General features: G+C 37.9%; 1 protein-coding gene across 12 annotated transcripts in view; it reads left to right on the forward strand.

The window, feature by feature from the left end:
- The window catches only part of HACL1 (2-hydroxyacyl-CoA lyase 1), a 55,420-nt gene that overhangs the window by 20,122 nt on the left and 20,994 nt on the right, over positions 1-14,304 (forward strand). For 7 of the 12 annotated variants that reach the window (XR_003971674.2, XR_003971675.2, XM_030329000.2 and 4 more), the window contains 7 exons: positions 2,532-2,637; positions 4,849-4,932; positions 5,858-5,959; positions 8,016-8,170; positions 8,588-8,746; positions 10,492-10,599; positions 11,529-11,715. Coding sequence is in view for 8 of the 12 variants with exons in the window: in XM_030329000.2 (XP_030184860.1) it covers positions 2,532-2,637; positions 4,849-4,932; positions 5,858-5,959; positions 8,016-8,170; positions 8,588-8,746; positions 10,492-10,599; positions 11,529-11,715 (901 nt within the window). In the remaining 4 variants the exon portion in view is untranslated. Of the gene's footprint in view, positions 1-2,531; positions 2,638-4,848; positions 4,933-5,857; positions 5,960-8,015; positions 8,171-8,587; positions 8,747-10,491; positions 10,600-11,528; positions 11,716-14,304 lie in introns of those variants that run through there. The other 5 variants (XR_003971676.2, XM_032594666.1, XM_030329005.2 and 2 more) reach the window with 3 other exon arrangements.

Here is a 14,304-nt window from a genome sequence, read left to right on the forward strand (position 1 = left end):
TTGCAACAACATGGATGGAACTGGAGGGTATTTTGCTAAGTGAACTAAGTCAGAAAAAGATCTCCTATGTTTTCACTCATATGTGGAACTTGAGAAACTTAACAGAAGACCATGGAGGAAGGGAAGGAGGAAAATAGTTTCAAACAGAGAAGGAGGCAAACCCATAAGAGACTCTTAAATACAGAGAACAAACTGAGGGTTGATGGCGGGGGGGAGAGGGGAAAATGGGTGATGGGCATTGAGGAGGGCACTTCTTGGGATGAGTACTGGGTGTTGTATGTAAGCGATGAATCACGGGAATCTACCACTGAAACCAAGCTGTATGTTAGTTATGTTAGTTAACTTGACAATAAATTATATTAAATTAACAATAGAACTACCATATGACCCAGCAATTGCACTACTAGGTATTTATCCAAAGGATACAGGAGTGCTGTTTTGAAGGGGCACATGCACCTTAATGTTTATAGCAGAGCTATCGACAATAGCCAAAATGTGGAAAGAACCCAAATGTCCATTGATGGATAAAGAAGATGTGGTATATATATGCAATGGGATATTACTTGATCAAAAAGAATGAAATCTTGCCATTTGCAACATGGATGGAACTAGAGCGCATTATAGTAAGTGAAATTAGTCAGAGAAAGACAAATATATGACTCGTGGAATTTAGGATACAAAACAGATGAACAGAAGGGAAGTGAAGCAAAAATAATATAAAAACAGGGAGGGGGACAAACCATAAGAGACTCAAAATCACAGAACAAACAATGTTGCTGGAGGGTTGTGGTTAGGGGATAGGCTAAATGGGCAAGGGGCATTAGGGAGGACACTTGTTGAGATGAGCACTGGGTGTTATATGTAGGGGATGAATCACTGGATTCTATTTCTGAAATCATTATTGCACTGTATGCTAACTAACTTGGATGTAAATTAAAAAAGAAAAAAAAGAAGTAACAATGAAGAATATTTATCTTGAAAAAAGAAGTTAATAGTGTAAAAAAGATTCCAAGCAGTCATAAATAATTGAATCAATATTATCAAGTATCAATAAGCAAATCTATTCTTCTAACTGCAGTTTTTATCTTATTGCAGTTGTTAAATTGGGTCCCACAGGACCAATACAGTATATGAAAATGCTATTTCATGTATGATATCCTCACTGAAGAAGACAAAAGCAAAAGAATAGATCCCCTATAGAAAAATGTAGGATAAAAGGGAAACAGCCAAGAAGCAGAAAAATGAGAAGTGAAGAAAGAACCCCATAGCAATTATGATATAAATCCTTCTGTAGAAAGGTAGAAACATTATTGATTGGATCAATAAAAAGACAGTTACATATAAGAACATCTGAAGCAAATGATACAGCATAAAGTAAGCAAAGGTGTATGAGGTAAGAACAAAGCAAAGATGACTTAATATCAGTGTGCATGTCAAAGTAAAAATTATTTTTAAAAAATTCGTTGTATTGACAAGGATATTAAGATATATAAAATAAAACTATTAATACATTTGGTAAATTTTTTGAAAGCATTTTGGGAGTATGAATCAATCGTCTTACAAATACCTGCTTCTAGGAATCCGTATGAAACATGCATTAGATGTTCAAGTGTAGGGGCGCCTGTGTGGCTCAATCAGTTAGACATCCGACTCTTGATAACGGCTCGGCCTCAGGCTCCACTGAGCGTGGAGCCTGCTTGGGGTTCTCTTTCCTCTCCCTCTCTCCCCCTCCCCTGCTCACTTTCTCTCAAAATAAGTAAACATAAAAAAAAGATTTAAGCATAAAGATGTGCAACCCAGTACTATTAATAACAGATTATCCAGTAATTAAAAGATTTAATAAATTTGGTATATGTGTTCTGCAAAATATGCAACCTTTCAAAATTGTATTTAAGGGGTGCCTGGCCGGCTCAGTCAGAAGAGCATGCAACTTGATCTCAGGGTTGTGCGTTCAAGACCTACGTTGGGTATAGAGATTACTAAAAAAATATAAATAGAGCATAAAAATGATAAAAATTTTAAGAACCTAATGATAAGGAAAATGTAATAATAAGCAAAAGTGCATGAGACAGTATTATAGCATATAAGCTCAACTATGTAAAAATATGCTTGCATAGAAAGAAGACTAGAGATGAAAATATACCAGACTACTGACAATAGCTTAAAAGTTGATAGTATTACTGCATGAGGTTTTTTTTCTTTATGCTGTTTCTATTCTTCCACATTATCTACAGTAGACTTATAATAATTTTTCTAATGATAAACAATAATAAACAATGAAATAGGTATAGTCTTATAATATTTTTCTACTTATTTTACCTTGTAGATTACTATTTAAATAGAATGGCTTCATAAATTATTTTGGTTTGAAAGATCAAATTTACTCTAGAAGCTGATTCTGAAAACTAAAATAAAATAACCTCCAAATCATTTGAACTTTTATAAATATTTAAAAAATGATTTTAGAATAATTCAAATAAGAAATAATAGATACATACTTTTTGTATTAAACAGATTTTTCTTTTTAATAGGGCTTTGCAATTTGCTGATGTAATTGTGTTATTTGGTGCCCGATTAAATTGGATTTTGCATTTTGGACTGCCTCCAAGATACCAGCCAGATGTGAAGTTTATCCAGGTACTCAGAGTGCCGAGATTTAAAACCAGAGCTATCTGTGACTTATTGTCCTCAGCTATTGTCAGCTCCGCTTTCTTCTTGGCTTTTGTAGGTTTTTATCGTCTAAGATAATTACAGGTACCAAAGTAAGCTGCCTTTTCAAGCCTATGAAACATAATGTGCCACTTTACTTCTAACCAGAAAACCTTTCAAAACCAAGTTTTAAATAGTTTGAAAAGCATAATTTGCCTCTTCTTCATAGTTCAAGTATATTTAAAGGCAGACAGAAGGGGTTTGAGTACAATGGTAGATTAGAACAAAACATTCAGCATTGTTAGAGATTGAGTTTTCTTTTTATTTTATTTATTTTTTAAAAAGATTTAGGGGGTTATTTTTCTCTTACATAATGTGAAGTGCAGAAGTAGGTGGTTCATGGCTAGAATGCAGACTTTCAATGTCATCAGGGATTCTGGCTTTTTCTATCTTTCTTCTCCATCCTTAGTGCCTGGTTTCCACCATCAAGGTTGCATCATCCAAAATGGCTGCTGGAGTGCCAACCATCAGGTTATGATTCCGGGCAGGAAATAGGACGATTTGGGAAAGGGGGGATATGGTAGTTTTATTAATAGGGCCAACTCTTGAAGCCCCACCCTACAACTTTTGCTTATGTCTCACTGCCCACTCTGGATGAAGGGAACTAGGAAACAGTCTTCAAGGGGTATTCCTAAGGAAGGAGGGAAGATTAGATAGCAGCTCTCAGGCCCTGCCACAAATGCAGATATGCGCTAACAAGACATTAATGAGCAAGCTTCCATGTGTCCATGAGTTGTTTTTTTAGATGCCAAATCTTTCTCTTTAAGATTTTTTTAAAAAGTTATTTCTACACACAACATAGGGTTGAACCCACAACCCCAAGATCGAGATTCATACGCTCCACTGACTGAGCTAGCCAGGCACCCAAGATGCCAGATCTTTCCAACACCCTTTGATTAGGAATCTCTAAATGCTTTTACCTGTCACTGAATAGTGGAATATATACTCTGACCTCACTCTAATGATTCATGTATCATTATGATCCTCTTTCTAAGCCAGTTTCCTTATTGGTGTGGAAAGTACTGCCTATATAGTACAACGTGAATCTGTTTGTCCTCCAGAGATTGTGTATGGTGTTTGATGACCCAGCTACAATTGCTATCTTCTCCCTGTTTACTTTTTAAGGAGTCAACTTCTAATAGTCCCATTCCCCCCTGGGGCTATGGGAGAACTAACACTGCAAATAAGCAAGACTGGGGTTTCCCTGGAAGATGCTGCTGCCTCTTGATTATATCTCTTGAGTACAGAATACAGTGCATCCCCTTTAGGGTGGCTAAATTACAACTCCTTGCACAGCTATTTTCACTTGCCCATGGCCATTCAGAAATGGGGCCTCTGGGTAAGTGGAAAGTAATCATGCTATACCCTAGGGAGTAGTAGTTCTCAAAGTGTGGTCCCCGGACCAACAGCATCAGCATCACCTGGGAAACCTGTTAGAAAACCACATTTTGGGGCCTCATTCAGAGCTGCTGAAACTCTGAAGTAGACTCTTGCAGTCTGTGGTTTAACAAGGCTACCAGGTGATTCTGATAGTTCACATTTGAGAGCTGCTCTAAGTAGGGAACTACAGTGTAATTAAACAGAACCTTATTATTGATGAAATTCAAAACTATCATTGATCAAGTCAGATGGATTCCTGTGGGTATAATAGAACAATACCCAAATCTACAGAGTAGACATTAAAATGAAGGAAGATGATGCGGTTTCTGTACCTGCTGTGATACTTACAGTTCTATGGATTTTTACTTTTATTAGGAAATATCTTGGATATAAAATCATCTTTATCATTTGTTACATATACACAGTTCATTTATTCAGTATTACTTGAGTTCTTTTTTATTTTTATTAACAAACATCTTTTTTAATATTTATTTTTGAGAGAGAGAGACAGCGTGAGCAGGGGAGGGGCAGAGAGAGAGGGAGACACAGAATCTGAAGCAGGCTCCAGGCTCTGAGCTGTCAGCACAGAGCGCGATCCAGGGCTCGATCCAGGGCTCGATCTCATGAACGGCGAGATCGTGACCTAAGCTGAAGTCAGACGCTTAACCAACTGAGCCACCCAGGCGCCCCAGTGTTAATTGACTTCTTAAAGATTTTTAAGAATAAGCATGGCTTGTTCTTAAGCTTTATCTCTTTTAGGTTGATATCTGTGCAGAAGAATTGGGGAATAATGTAAAGCCTGCTGTGACTTTGCTAGGAGACATAAATGCTGTCACTAAACAGGTAAGAGCTTTTACCTAGGCTTTAATTTATATGGATTGGTCTTTAAGCAATAGTCTGTTGTTAAAAATGTCTCAGCCTTGATTCACTTGATGACAGGCTTATTAATATCTATTTTAAACAAAATTTATGATGGAAAGCTAGTCTTGAAAAGAACTCTGGAACTCAGTAAATCCAACTCCTTATATATAAATCATTTTTAAGCAAGTAAGTTAATCATTTTGGAAGGCGATGAAGACTTAAAGGCAGTCAGTAGGCAAACAGTGATATACTAAATAGGATTCAGCTCTCTGAAAAATTATAATACAGCTTCCAGAGTAACTGAACTTACAGCCAAGAAATGTCTTAATGTACTGGAAAAACCTAACTTAGTATTTCATTAGGCAATAAAGAGATTTTTTTACTCTTCAGATGGTACTCATTATTTGTATGTAATTTATACAGTTCACTATATCAGGAGATAAAGTATAGTGACATCTTTCACTTGATATTGGATACAAATTGGTGTTGTTATCATGACTACATAATATTAGGAAGCAATCCCCAATCACATATTAGAACATTCTGGAACATTTGGTTTGTATCTCTGAAGTCCCTGGATATTTGGGGCTCTTGTCCTTTCCGCAAGGATTCTACGGTGGGGGTGATTTTCTTTCTAGTGTCAAAAGCTGAGGAGGACATAAAAGCCCCTGCCTGTGAGGTGAGGTAGCATTTCCCTTGTGTTCTGTGGAAATCCCATTTGGCAGAAGTCCACACTGACCCAAACGAACGCTTTCCGTGTTGCCCCAGTTGTTAGCTGCCTAGAGTGCAGACAGTAGGAGTGATGAGAAGGGCAGGATAGCATAGCAGTATCATCTTCTTTAACAAGATATTGTTGTGTTAATATGACATAAGCTTATTTTCAAAAAGTAAAAGTGTGGTTTTTTAGCTTTTAGAACAATTTGATAAAACGCCATGGCAGTATCCTCCAGAGAGCAGCTGGTGGAAAACTCTGAGAGAAAAAATGAAGAGCAATGAAGCCGCATCCAAGGTAATACGAGACTCACAGAAATTTAGAAACACTTCAGGCCCATGGTTCCAGTAGATCTGTCATAACATGACCTACGCATTCCTAAATCACCACGCTATGTAAAATCATGGAGTAAAAACCGTGGGATTTATGGGGAAAAAGGTTTAGAGGCACAGCTGTCAACTTTGTGAAACATTAAGATAGGAACCTAATAAAAATGGTGGCAAAATTCTACACATGTTAAATGGTTAAGACATACATACTTCAATAAATATAGTACTTTTCCTTGAAAAAGACCTGAAGTCTCTTGTGGAAGTGGGCATTGGGAGGATCTCAGCTTGTGAGTTAGCGTGACATGGTGGAAGGAGGCTGATCTGACATTGGACAGAAAGTAATAAGAGCCCATGTGAATGGGTAGGGCTCACTGTCCTCAGTTTGACCTTGGCACCAAATCACAATTAAGAAATCTTTTGGAATCTTAAACTGGGGCATGTTTTTCTACCCTTAAGATATAAGTCCTTCAAGGCATGCATGTATAATAAGTGTTTCATCAAAATTGAAAATTTGTTCCAATGTATAGCCTTTTTTAAAAAAAATGTCAGCTTTGTTGAGGTATAATTGACACTTAAAATTGTAAGATATTTAAAGGTATATCACGATGATTTGATAATGCATATACACTGTGGAAGGATTGCCCCCATCTAGTTCACTAACACATCCATCACCTCACTTTTCTTTTCTTTCTTTTCTTTCTTTCTTTGTTTTTTTTTTTTTTGTGAGACCACTTACACCCTTTTTAAATTAACTTTTGTGTCACCACAGAAAATTATTTTGTGACTTCCTCATCTGCATTCATGGCTTTGCCTGATATCTAAAGGCTTTGGAAACTATAGTAATGTGTGAAACTACCAGACCATCCACTACTAGCAGTGAAATGAACCACCTCTGTAGGATGTGGTGATTTCTATTTAGGGTCTTCGTATATAGGTAGAATTTTTTTCTTTGATTGTGAGAAAGGTTGTTCATGATTTTTTCTGATGTTTTGTGTATTCCTGTGCATCTTGGTTCAGCTGGGTGCAGTTTTCTGTGTTCATGTAGTGTTTCTCACTGATGGACTCCTACAGGAGCAAATGTGAAATTTGCATTGTGCTCATGTTATTCCTTTATATGTCAGATGTCTTGGAATAAATTCACATTTTCAAAAACAGCAGAATTAACTATACATAATTCTATGTTTTATTGGAATATTAATCAGTGGCTATTTCTATCAAGAGACAGTCTCAATTCTATTTTCCTAAGTGGTACCATGATTAATCCCTTCTTTTTTCCTAGGAATCATACTAGTTTAAGATGGGAGGAACTTTCCTCTCTTCTCTGGTGCAGGAGTATAGGACGGTGCCTCATCCATCTTAGGTATAACCTCCAACAGGCCAAAACAGCACAGGTGAAGAGGCAATGCTGGAAACCCTTGGGACTGTTGCTGCTAAAGCCCCATGTGGCTTTCTCTCTGCTCTAAAAGACATATGGCTAGACAAAGGCACTTATCTTGCTCCATTCAAAGACTCTTTAGTGGGTGAAGCGTATCTCCTTTGCTCTCTAATGCATGTGGAGAAGAACCAGATTTTCAGATTTTCTAAAATCCTGACTTCATTTTTATTTTAAGATTCAGGGCGTATTTCAGATTAAAGTATTCTAGAATAAAATTTTTACTTTCTAAGGAAGTGTATTCATAAAAGTACTCAAATAAGACTGTTTAGTTTTGTTTAACCCAATGTTTCCAGCTATCTTTACCATACGACTTGTCTGACTTGAGGATGATAATGTGTATTGTGGATCTCCAAGAAGAAAGATATTCCCTAGATTATTTGATTGTGTCCCAGACTGGGACTGTGGAACCCATTTTTCTTAGCCTGTCCCACAGGACTGTCCACAGATCCATTAGCTTCTAAGAGAGGCCATTTGGGAACTTTGTAGCTTGTAGCCTCTTTCCAAATGAGTTTGGTAGTAGCTTATTGACATTCCTCATTTTTCACTGTATCTCAACCTAATTTGATTATATTTCCCTCAAATACTTTAGGAATTAGCTTCCCAAAAATCTCTGCCTATGAATTATTACACAGTATTCTATCATGTTCAAGAACAGCTACCTAGAGACTGTTTTGTAGTAAGTGAAGGAGCAAATACTATGGATATTGGACGCACTGTGCTTCAAAACTACCTTCCTCGTCACAGGTAAGGCTTCCAGAAAAGTAATTTTAATGTGTTAACTTTGAAACTATAGTAATGCAGGCTCATAAAACATTTGAGGATTATACATGTTCAGTGCATAAAGATATATTCCATAAAAGTATTCTTAGGTGAGATTTGGCAGAGTTTTTATGTTTGATATGTCTTTAAGGTCATGTGATAATTTGTATATTTACCGTTCCAAGGATATATTCACAGTTTTCCAAGCCATCACGAGAGACTTTTTCCTCTCATACCGCTTATCCTTGACTAGTCGGTTCCTCACAGTCTAAAAACTTTATATTAAAGACAGAGAATGTTTTTATTGTTCTCTATTTTACACATGAGTATGACTAGATTTGTGCCCACCCACCATCTGCAACGTGCCCCAGAGGGTTTCATTTTAGCTTTTTCCCCCAACAGGCTTGATGCTGGTACTTTTGGAACCATGGGAGTTGGTTTGGGCTTTGCCATTGCAGCCGCTATACTGGCTAAAGCTAGAAACACAGGTCAGCGGGTCATCTGTGTGGAAGGAGACAGTGCATTTGGGTTTTCTGGCATGGAAGTGGAAACCATCTGTAGGTACAACAGCATTCATTTCTTTCTCCAAAAGATAAAGAATAAAGACTCACTTGCCTAACAGATGCTTACTCAGCGTTCACCATGTGCCAAATGCCCTGTACACACTCTGTGCTGTGTCCTGAGAATACTAGTGTGAAATAACCCCGGGGTCTTTCTCATCTAGGACAGTGTGTTCATGACCTCTTTACTACATGCCCCAAACCCGCAAAACTGTGAGGAGTGGTTTTGAGATCACTGCAAAAAGTTCTAGTCTGAGAAAAGCTTGTTTTTGGCAGGGAGACAGCAAAGCTTTGTGGGTAAGAGCACAGCCTCTGGGTCCATGGTCTGGATTTAAATACTGGTTGACCACAGCAGAGCCAGGTGATGTGGGTTAAGTTACTTTACTAAGCTGCTGTCTCCTCTAAAATAGGGAGAGGAATCGTAATAGTTCCTACCTTAGAGGACGGTAGTGAGGATTGAATGAGGTAATCTAGGTAAAGCTCGAGACGATTGTTCATTGAACGTGAGCTGTTCAGATTATGTTTATAGTTGTGAGGGTTGTTTATAGGGAGAAACTCACGAGCTGTAGATCCTGCTATAGAAGGATGGGGACTTTTTTCTCCCTAATTATTTAAACTGTAGTAAAGTCCTTCTTTATTCTTAGCCAGGTCTCTTATTAGACCCTTTGTAAATCATGTTTTGGGGGCTTTCAGAGCTTTGGTATACAACACTTTCAAGATCAGATGGAAAAATGTACTTGTTAGAATGTCTGTATTGACAACCCGAGTGGTATACACCAAAAAGATGATTTATGGAAAAGCCAGCCTTCTAGAGAGTCATGATTCCCGTTGAGCATGGAGCGCAAGTAGTTTCCACAGTCCTATTACATAACAGTATGCCATGTAGTTTTGTTTTTACACCTGGTCTCAGAAATTATGTGTGTACAAAACAAAGCCCATGTTCTTTTGTCAGTCGTTGGTAAAAGTTAATCATCCTTTCATCTTTACAGTACTGTTTAGCACATTATTAAATACTCTTTTTCTCTATTATACAATGCTTTTATTTTTTTAATTTTTTTAATGTTTTTATTTTTGAGAGAGACAGAGAGTGGGGGAGGGGCAGAGAGAAAGGGAGACCCAGAATCTGAGGCAGGCTTCAGTCTCTGAACTGTCAGCACAGAGCCCAATGCGGGGCTCAAAGTCACGAACTGTGAGATCATGACCTGAGCTGAAGTGGGACGCTTAACCAACTGAGCCACTCAGGCATCCCCATATAATGCTTTTCCAACTTGGAGCAAAGTGGTTTCAGAGAAGAGAATGTATGCTAGTCACTTGTATGCTTCCCACAGCATCTAGCAAATACTGCTTGTCTGTGAGGAGTTCAGGAAATAAAAAGATACTTTTCAAATAGTACTCTTAGGCACCACCTAGAAGTGGTGCTTCAGAAGGTATTAAATATGGAAGGTGGAAGGTGTCCTTCTTAGCACCTGGATCTATGAAAACCAAGGTTCGGAAAAGCACAGTGAGGTCCACAGATGCATAATGCTAGCACCTGGTGTTCTTACATCCTTTCTGACTCCGTATTTCCATTAATGATTTGATGTTCCTTTTTAGGTAACAAATGTTTAAGTTTTAGTCTTACCCTAATATTACAAAAAAGGTTATTTCTAGAAAACTATCCATTTTTAAGTTAAAGTTTCAGCCTGAAGATAATAAAGTGCTTTAGAATGAAGAATGATTTCCTTTATATTTTGCTTTCAATTTTAGGTACAACTTGCCCATCATTCTTTTGGTGGTGAACAATAATGGAATTTACCAAGGTTTTGATGTGGATAGTTGGCAGGAAATGTTAAAATTTGGAGACGCTACTGCAGTGTAAGTAACCCAGAACAGTATGTATTTATTTTCCCTCATCTATTTTAATGTCTCCTTACAAAGTCTGCTGTATTATAATGTGCTTCTGTAGTGTGAATATTGTTTATTTATATTTTCAGCCTCCCTAAAGGGCAGGAACCCCATATGCATGGCCCCTCTTTGTACAACTGCCCATGATGGGGTGCTTCAATAAATAATTTATGATCAGGGAGCCACTAAAGACTCAGACAATTAAGATTGATGTGCAAGCTTTGTTAATGAAAGGGCTTGTTGCAAAATGCTTCCAGTCCTTCTGTTCCTACTACACCATGGAGGAAATGGATGTTAACACATTATTTATGGTCCAGAGATCTTCCTTCTTTTTATTACTTAACTAATTCTTGATTATTTGGTGGCAGAGTCAAACGGTGACAGTATCGTAGCTAGCCGTGTGGGAGTCAGCCTAGGGGTGGAATGGGATGTGAGTATGTTTGCTTCTGCCTCACTGACTCCATTTCTCATTTTGTTGTTACTTGGTGTTTTGCAGTAACCATTCCTCTTTTCTTCTTTTTCTTTTGGATTCATAGTAGCTGATGGTGTAGTAGCTAGTAGCTACTAGCCATGTGTGGCTATTTAAATTAAATTTAAAAATCGTTCTTATTTTAACTAGTCACGTTTCAAGTGCTCACAGCAACAGGTCGCTAGTGACTATCATATTGGATAATGTATACATAAATATATATATTTAAATGTAAATATAAAACATTTCTTTCATCACAAAAATTCCTGTTAGACATTGCTGTATAGACAACAAAAAATATATGGAAAGTTTAGTGTACTGGCATCTTTAGGTGTTGAACATAAATGTACACCTTTCAGCTCAGCCTAAATTTTTCCACAGATTATTTCAGAGAATGGCTTTTTTTCTATTGACTTACGACCTTTTTTAGGGCCCCTCCCGTCTGTCTTTTGCCAAACTCACATTACGAGCAGGTTATGACTGCGTTTGGAGGCAAAGGGTATTTCGTACAAACACCGGAAGAGCTCCAAAAATCACTGAGGGAGAGTTTGGCAGACACAACTGCACCTTCTCTTATCAATATCATGATTGAGCCACAAGCCACGCGGAAAGCCCAGGTAAATTCAGTTGCCAAGCAGAAATCAGAAATGCATCTCCCATCCTATCCCTAGAAGTATCTACCAAATAGAACACTGTTTTTTCTAAACCGTTTCTGAGTTTGGCACTTTCTTAGAGGAACTGATTGATGCTTCAGCTGAGATCCAAAAGATAAGTAGGGACAGTCTCAAGCAAAGAGGCTAGGGAAGAGATGTGCAAAGGCTCTGTGGCAGCAAGGAGCATGGCAGGTCTGAGGAACTGAAAGAAGGCCGCAGTGTCTGAAAGGCAGAATGGGAGTGGGAGACAGAGTGGGAGGATGAGACCATAACAGGAAGATTTGTGCACTTACATTCAAAATTGGTTACTTTGGCCTCCATAGCAAAACTACAGTGTAGATTACAGCTGTAAAATAAATGATAAGGTGTGTAGCATAATCCTCTCCCATCTCAGATTAAGTTGCTTTTCATACTTAATTTTGTGCTCTGATCCTGGTCCTGCCAGTTGTCCTCTCTGATATGTCTATCTTCCATACTTACACATTGTGTATCAGTCACTGTTTTCAGAGCAGATCATTTTTTCAAGAAGTTTCTGTGTTGGTTCTTTATACATATATATGCCATGAGATCATTTTCTTTTTTGAATAAGGTAGTAAACCAGTGGGCAAGTGGATGCCTGGACAATCAGTGAAATGTAAATTAACTGATTTAGAAACTATAAGATATATAAAGTTCTACTGAAATTATGTTCTATAAAAACAGATATCAGAGACTTTGGTGAAAGGAACAGAACAGAACTACAAAATAGCCAGGAAACAATGAACAAAATGGCAATAAGTACATACTTATCTGTAATTACTTTAAATGTAAATGGACTAAATGCTCCAATCAGAGGAGTGGCTGAATGGATAAGAAAACAAGACCCACTATATGCTGTCTACAGGAGACTCACCTCAGATGTAAGGACACACAGTCTGAAAGTGAAGGGATGGAAAAAGATATTCCATGCAAATGGAAACCAAAAGAAAGCTGGGATAACTATGTTTATATCAGACACAATAGACTTTATTATTTTTTTATTTTTATTTTTTTTAGGAATTGTATTTTTTTAATCTACAAATTCTTATTTTTTTTAAATATGTGAAATTTATTGTCAAATTGGTTTCCATACAACACCCAGTGCTCATCCCAAAAGATGCCCTCTTCAATACCCATCACCCACCCCTCCCTCCCACCCCCGATCAGCCCTCAGTTTGTTCTCATTTTTTAAGAGTCTCTTATGCTTTGGCTCTCTCCCACTCTAACCTCTCTTTTTTTTTTTTTTTTTCCCTTCCCCTCCCCCATGGGTTCCTGTTAAGTTTCTCAGGATCCACATAAGAGTGAAAACATATGGTATCTGTCTTTCTCTGTATGGCTTATTTCACTTAGCATCACACTCTCCAGTTCCGTCCACATTGCTACAAAGGGCTATATTTCATTCTTTCTCATTGCCACATAGTACTCCATTTAGACACAGTAGACTTTATTTTTTTTTAATGTGATAAAGAATTTTTTTTTTTTGCCCTTCATGTATTTATTTATTTATTTTTTCAATATATGAAATTTATTGTCAAATTGGTTTCCATACAACACCCAGTGCTCATCCCAACAGGTGCCCTCCTCAATACCCATCACCCACCCTCCCCTCCCTCCCACCCATCAACCCTCAGTTTGTTCTCAGTTTTTAAGAGTCTCTTATGGTTTGGCTCTCTCCCACTCTAACCTCTTTTTTTTTTTTTTCCTTCCCCTCCCCCATGGGTTTCTGTTAAGTTTCTCAGGATCCACATAAGAGTGAAAACATATGGTATCTGTCTTTCTCTGTATGGCTTATTTCACTTAGCATCACACTCTCCAGTTCCATCCACGTTGCTACAAAGGGCCATATTTCATTCTTTCTCATTGCCATGTAGTACTCCATTGTGTATATAAACCACAATTTCTTTATCCATTCATGAGTTGATGGACATTTAGGCTCTTTCCATACTTTGGCTATTGTTGAGAGTGCTGCTCTAAACATTGGGGTACAAGTGCCCCTATGCATCAGTACTCCTGTACCCCTTGGGTAAATTCCTAGCAGTGCTATTGCTGGGTCATAGGGTAGGTCTATTTTTAATTTTCTGAGGAACCTCCACACTGTTTTCCAGAGTGGCTGCACCAATTTGCATTCCCACCAACAGTGCAAGAGGGTTCCCGTTTCTCCACATCCTCTTCAGCATCTATAGTCTCCTGATTTGTTCATTTTGGCCACTCTGACTGGCGTGAGGTGATATCTGAGTGTGGTTTTGATTTGTATTTCCCTAATAAGGAGCGATGTTGAGCATCTTTTCATGTGCCTGTTGGCCATCCGGATGTCTTCTTTAGAGAAGTGTCTATTCATGTTTTCTGCCCATTTCTTCACTGGGTTATTTGTTTTTCGGGTGTGGACTTTGGTGAGCTCTTTATAGATTTTGGATACTAGCCCTTTGTCCGATATGTCATTTGCAAATATCTTTTCCCATTCCGTTGGTTGCCTTTTAGTTTTGTTGGTTGTTTCCTTTGCTGTGCAGAAGCTTTTTATCTTCATAAGGTCCCAGT

This window comes from Lynx canadensis, chromosome C2 (genome assembly GCF_007474595.2).
Source record: "Lynx canadensis isolate LIC74 chromosome C2, mLynCan4.pri.v2, whole genome shotgun sequence".
NCBI classification, from domain to species: domain Eukaryota; kingdom Metazoa; phylum Chordata; class Mammalia; order Carnivora; family Felidae; genus Lynx; species Lynx canadensis.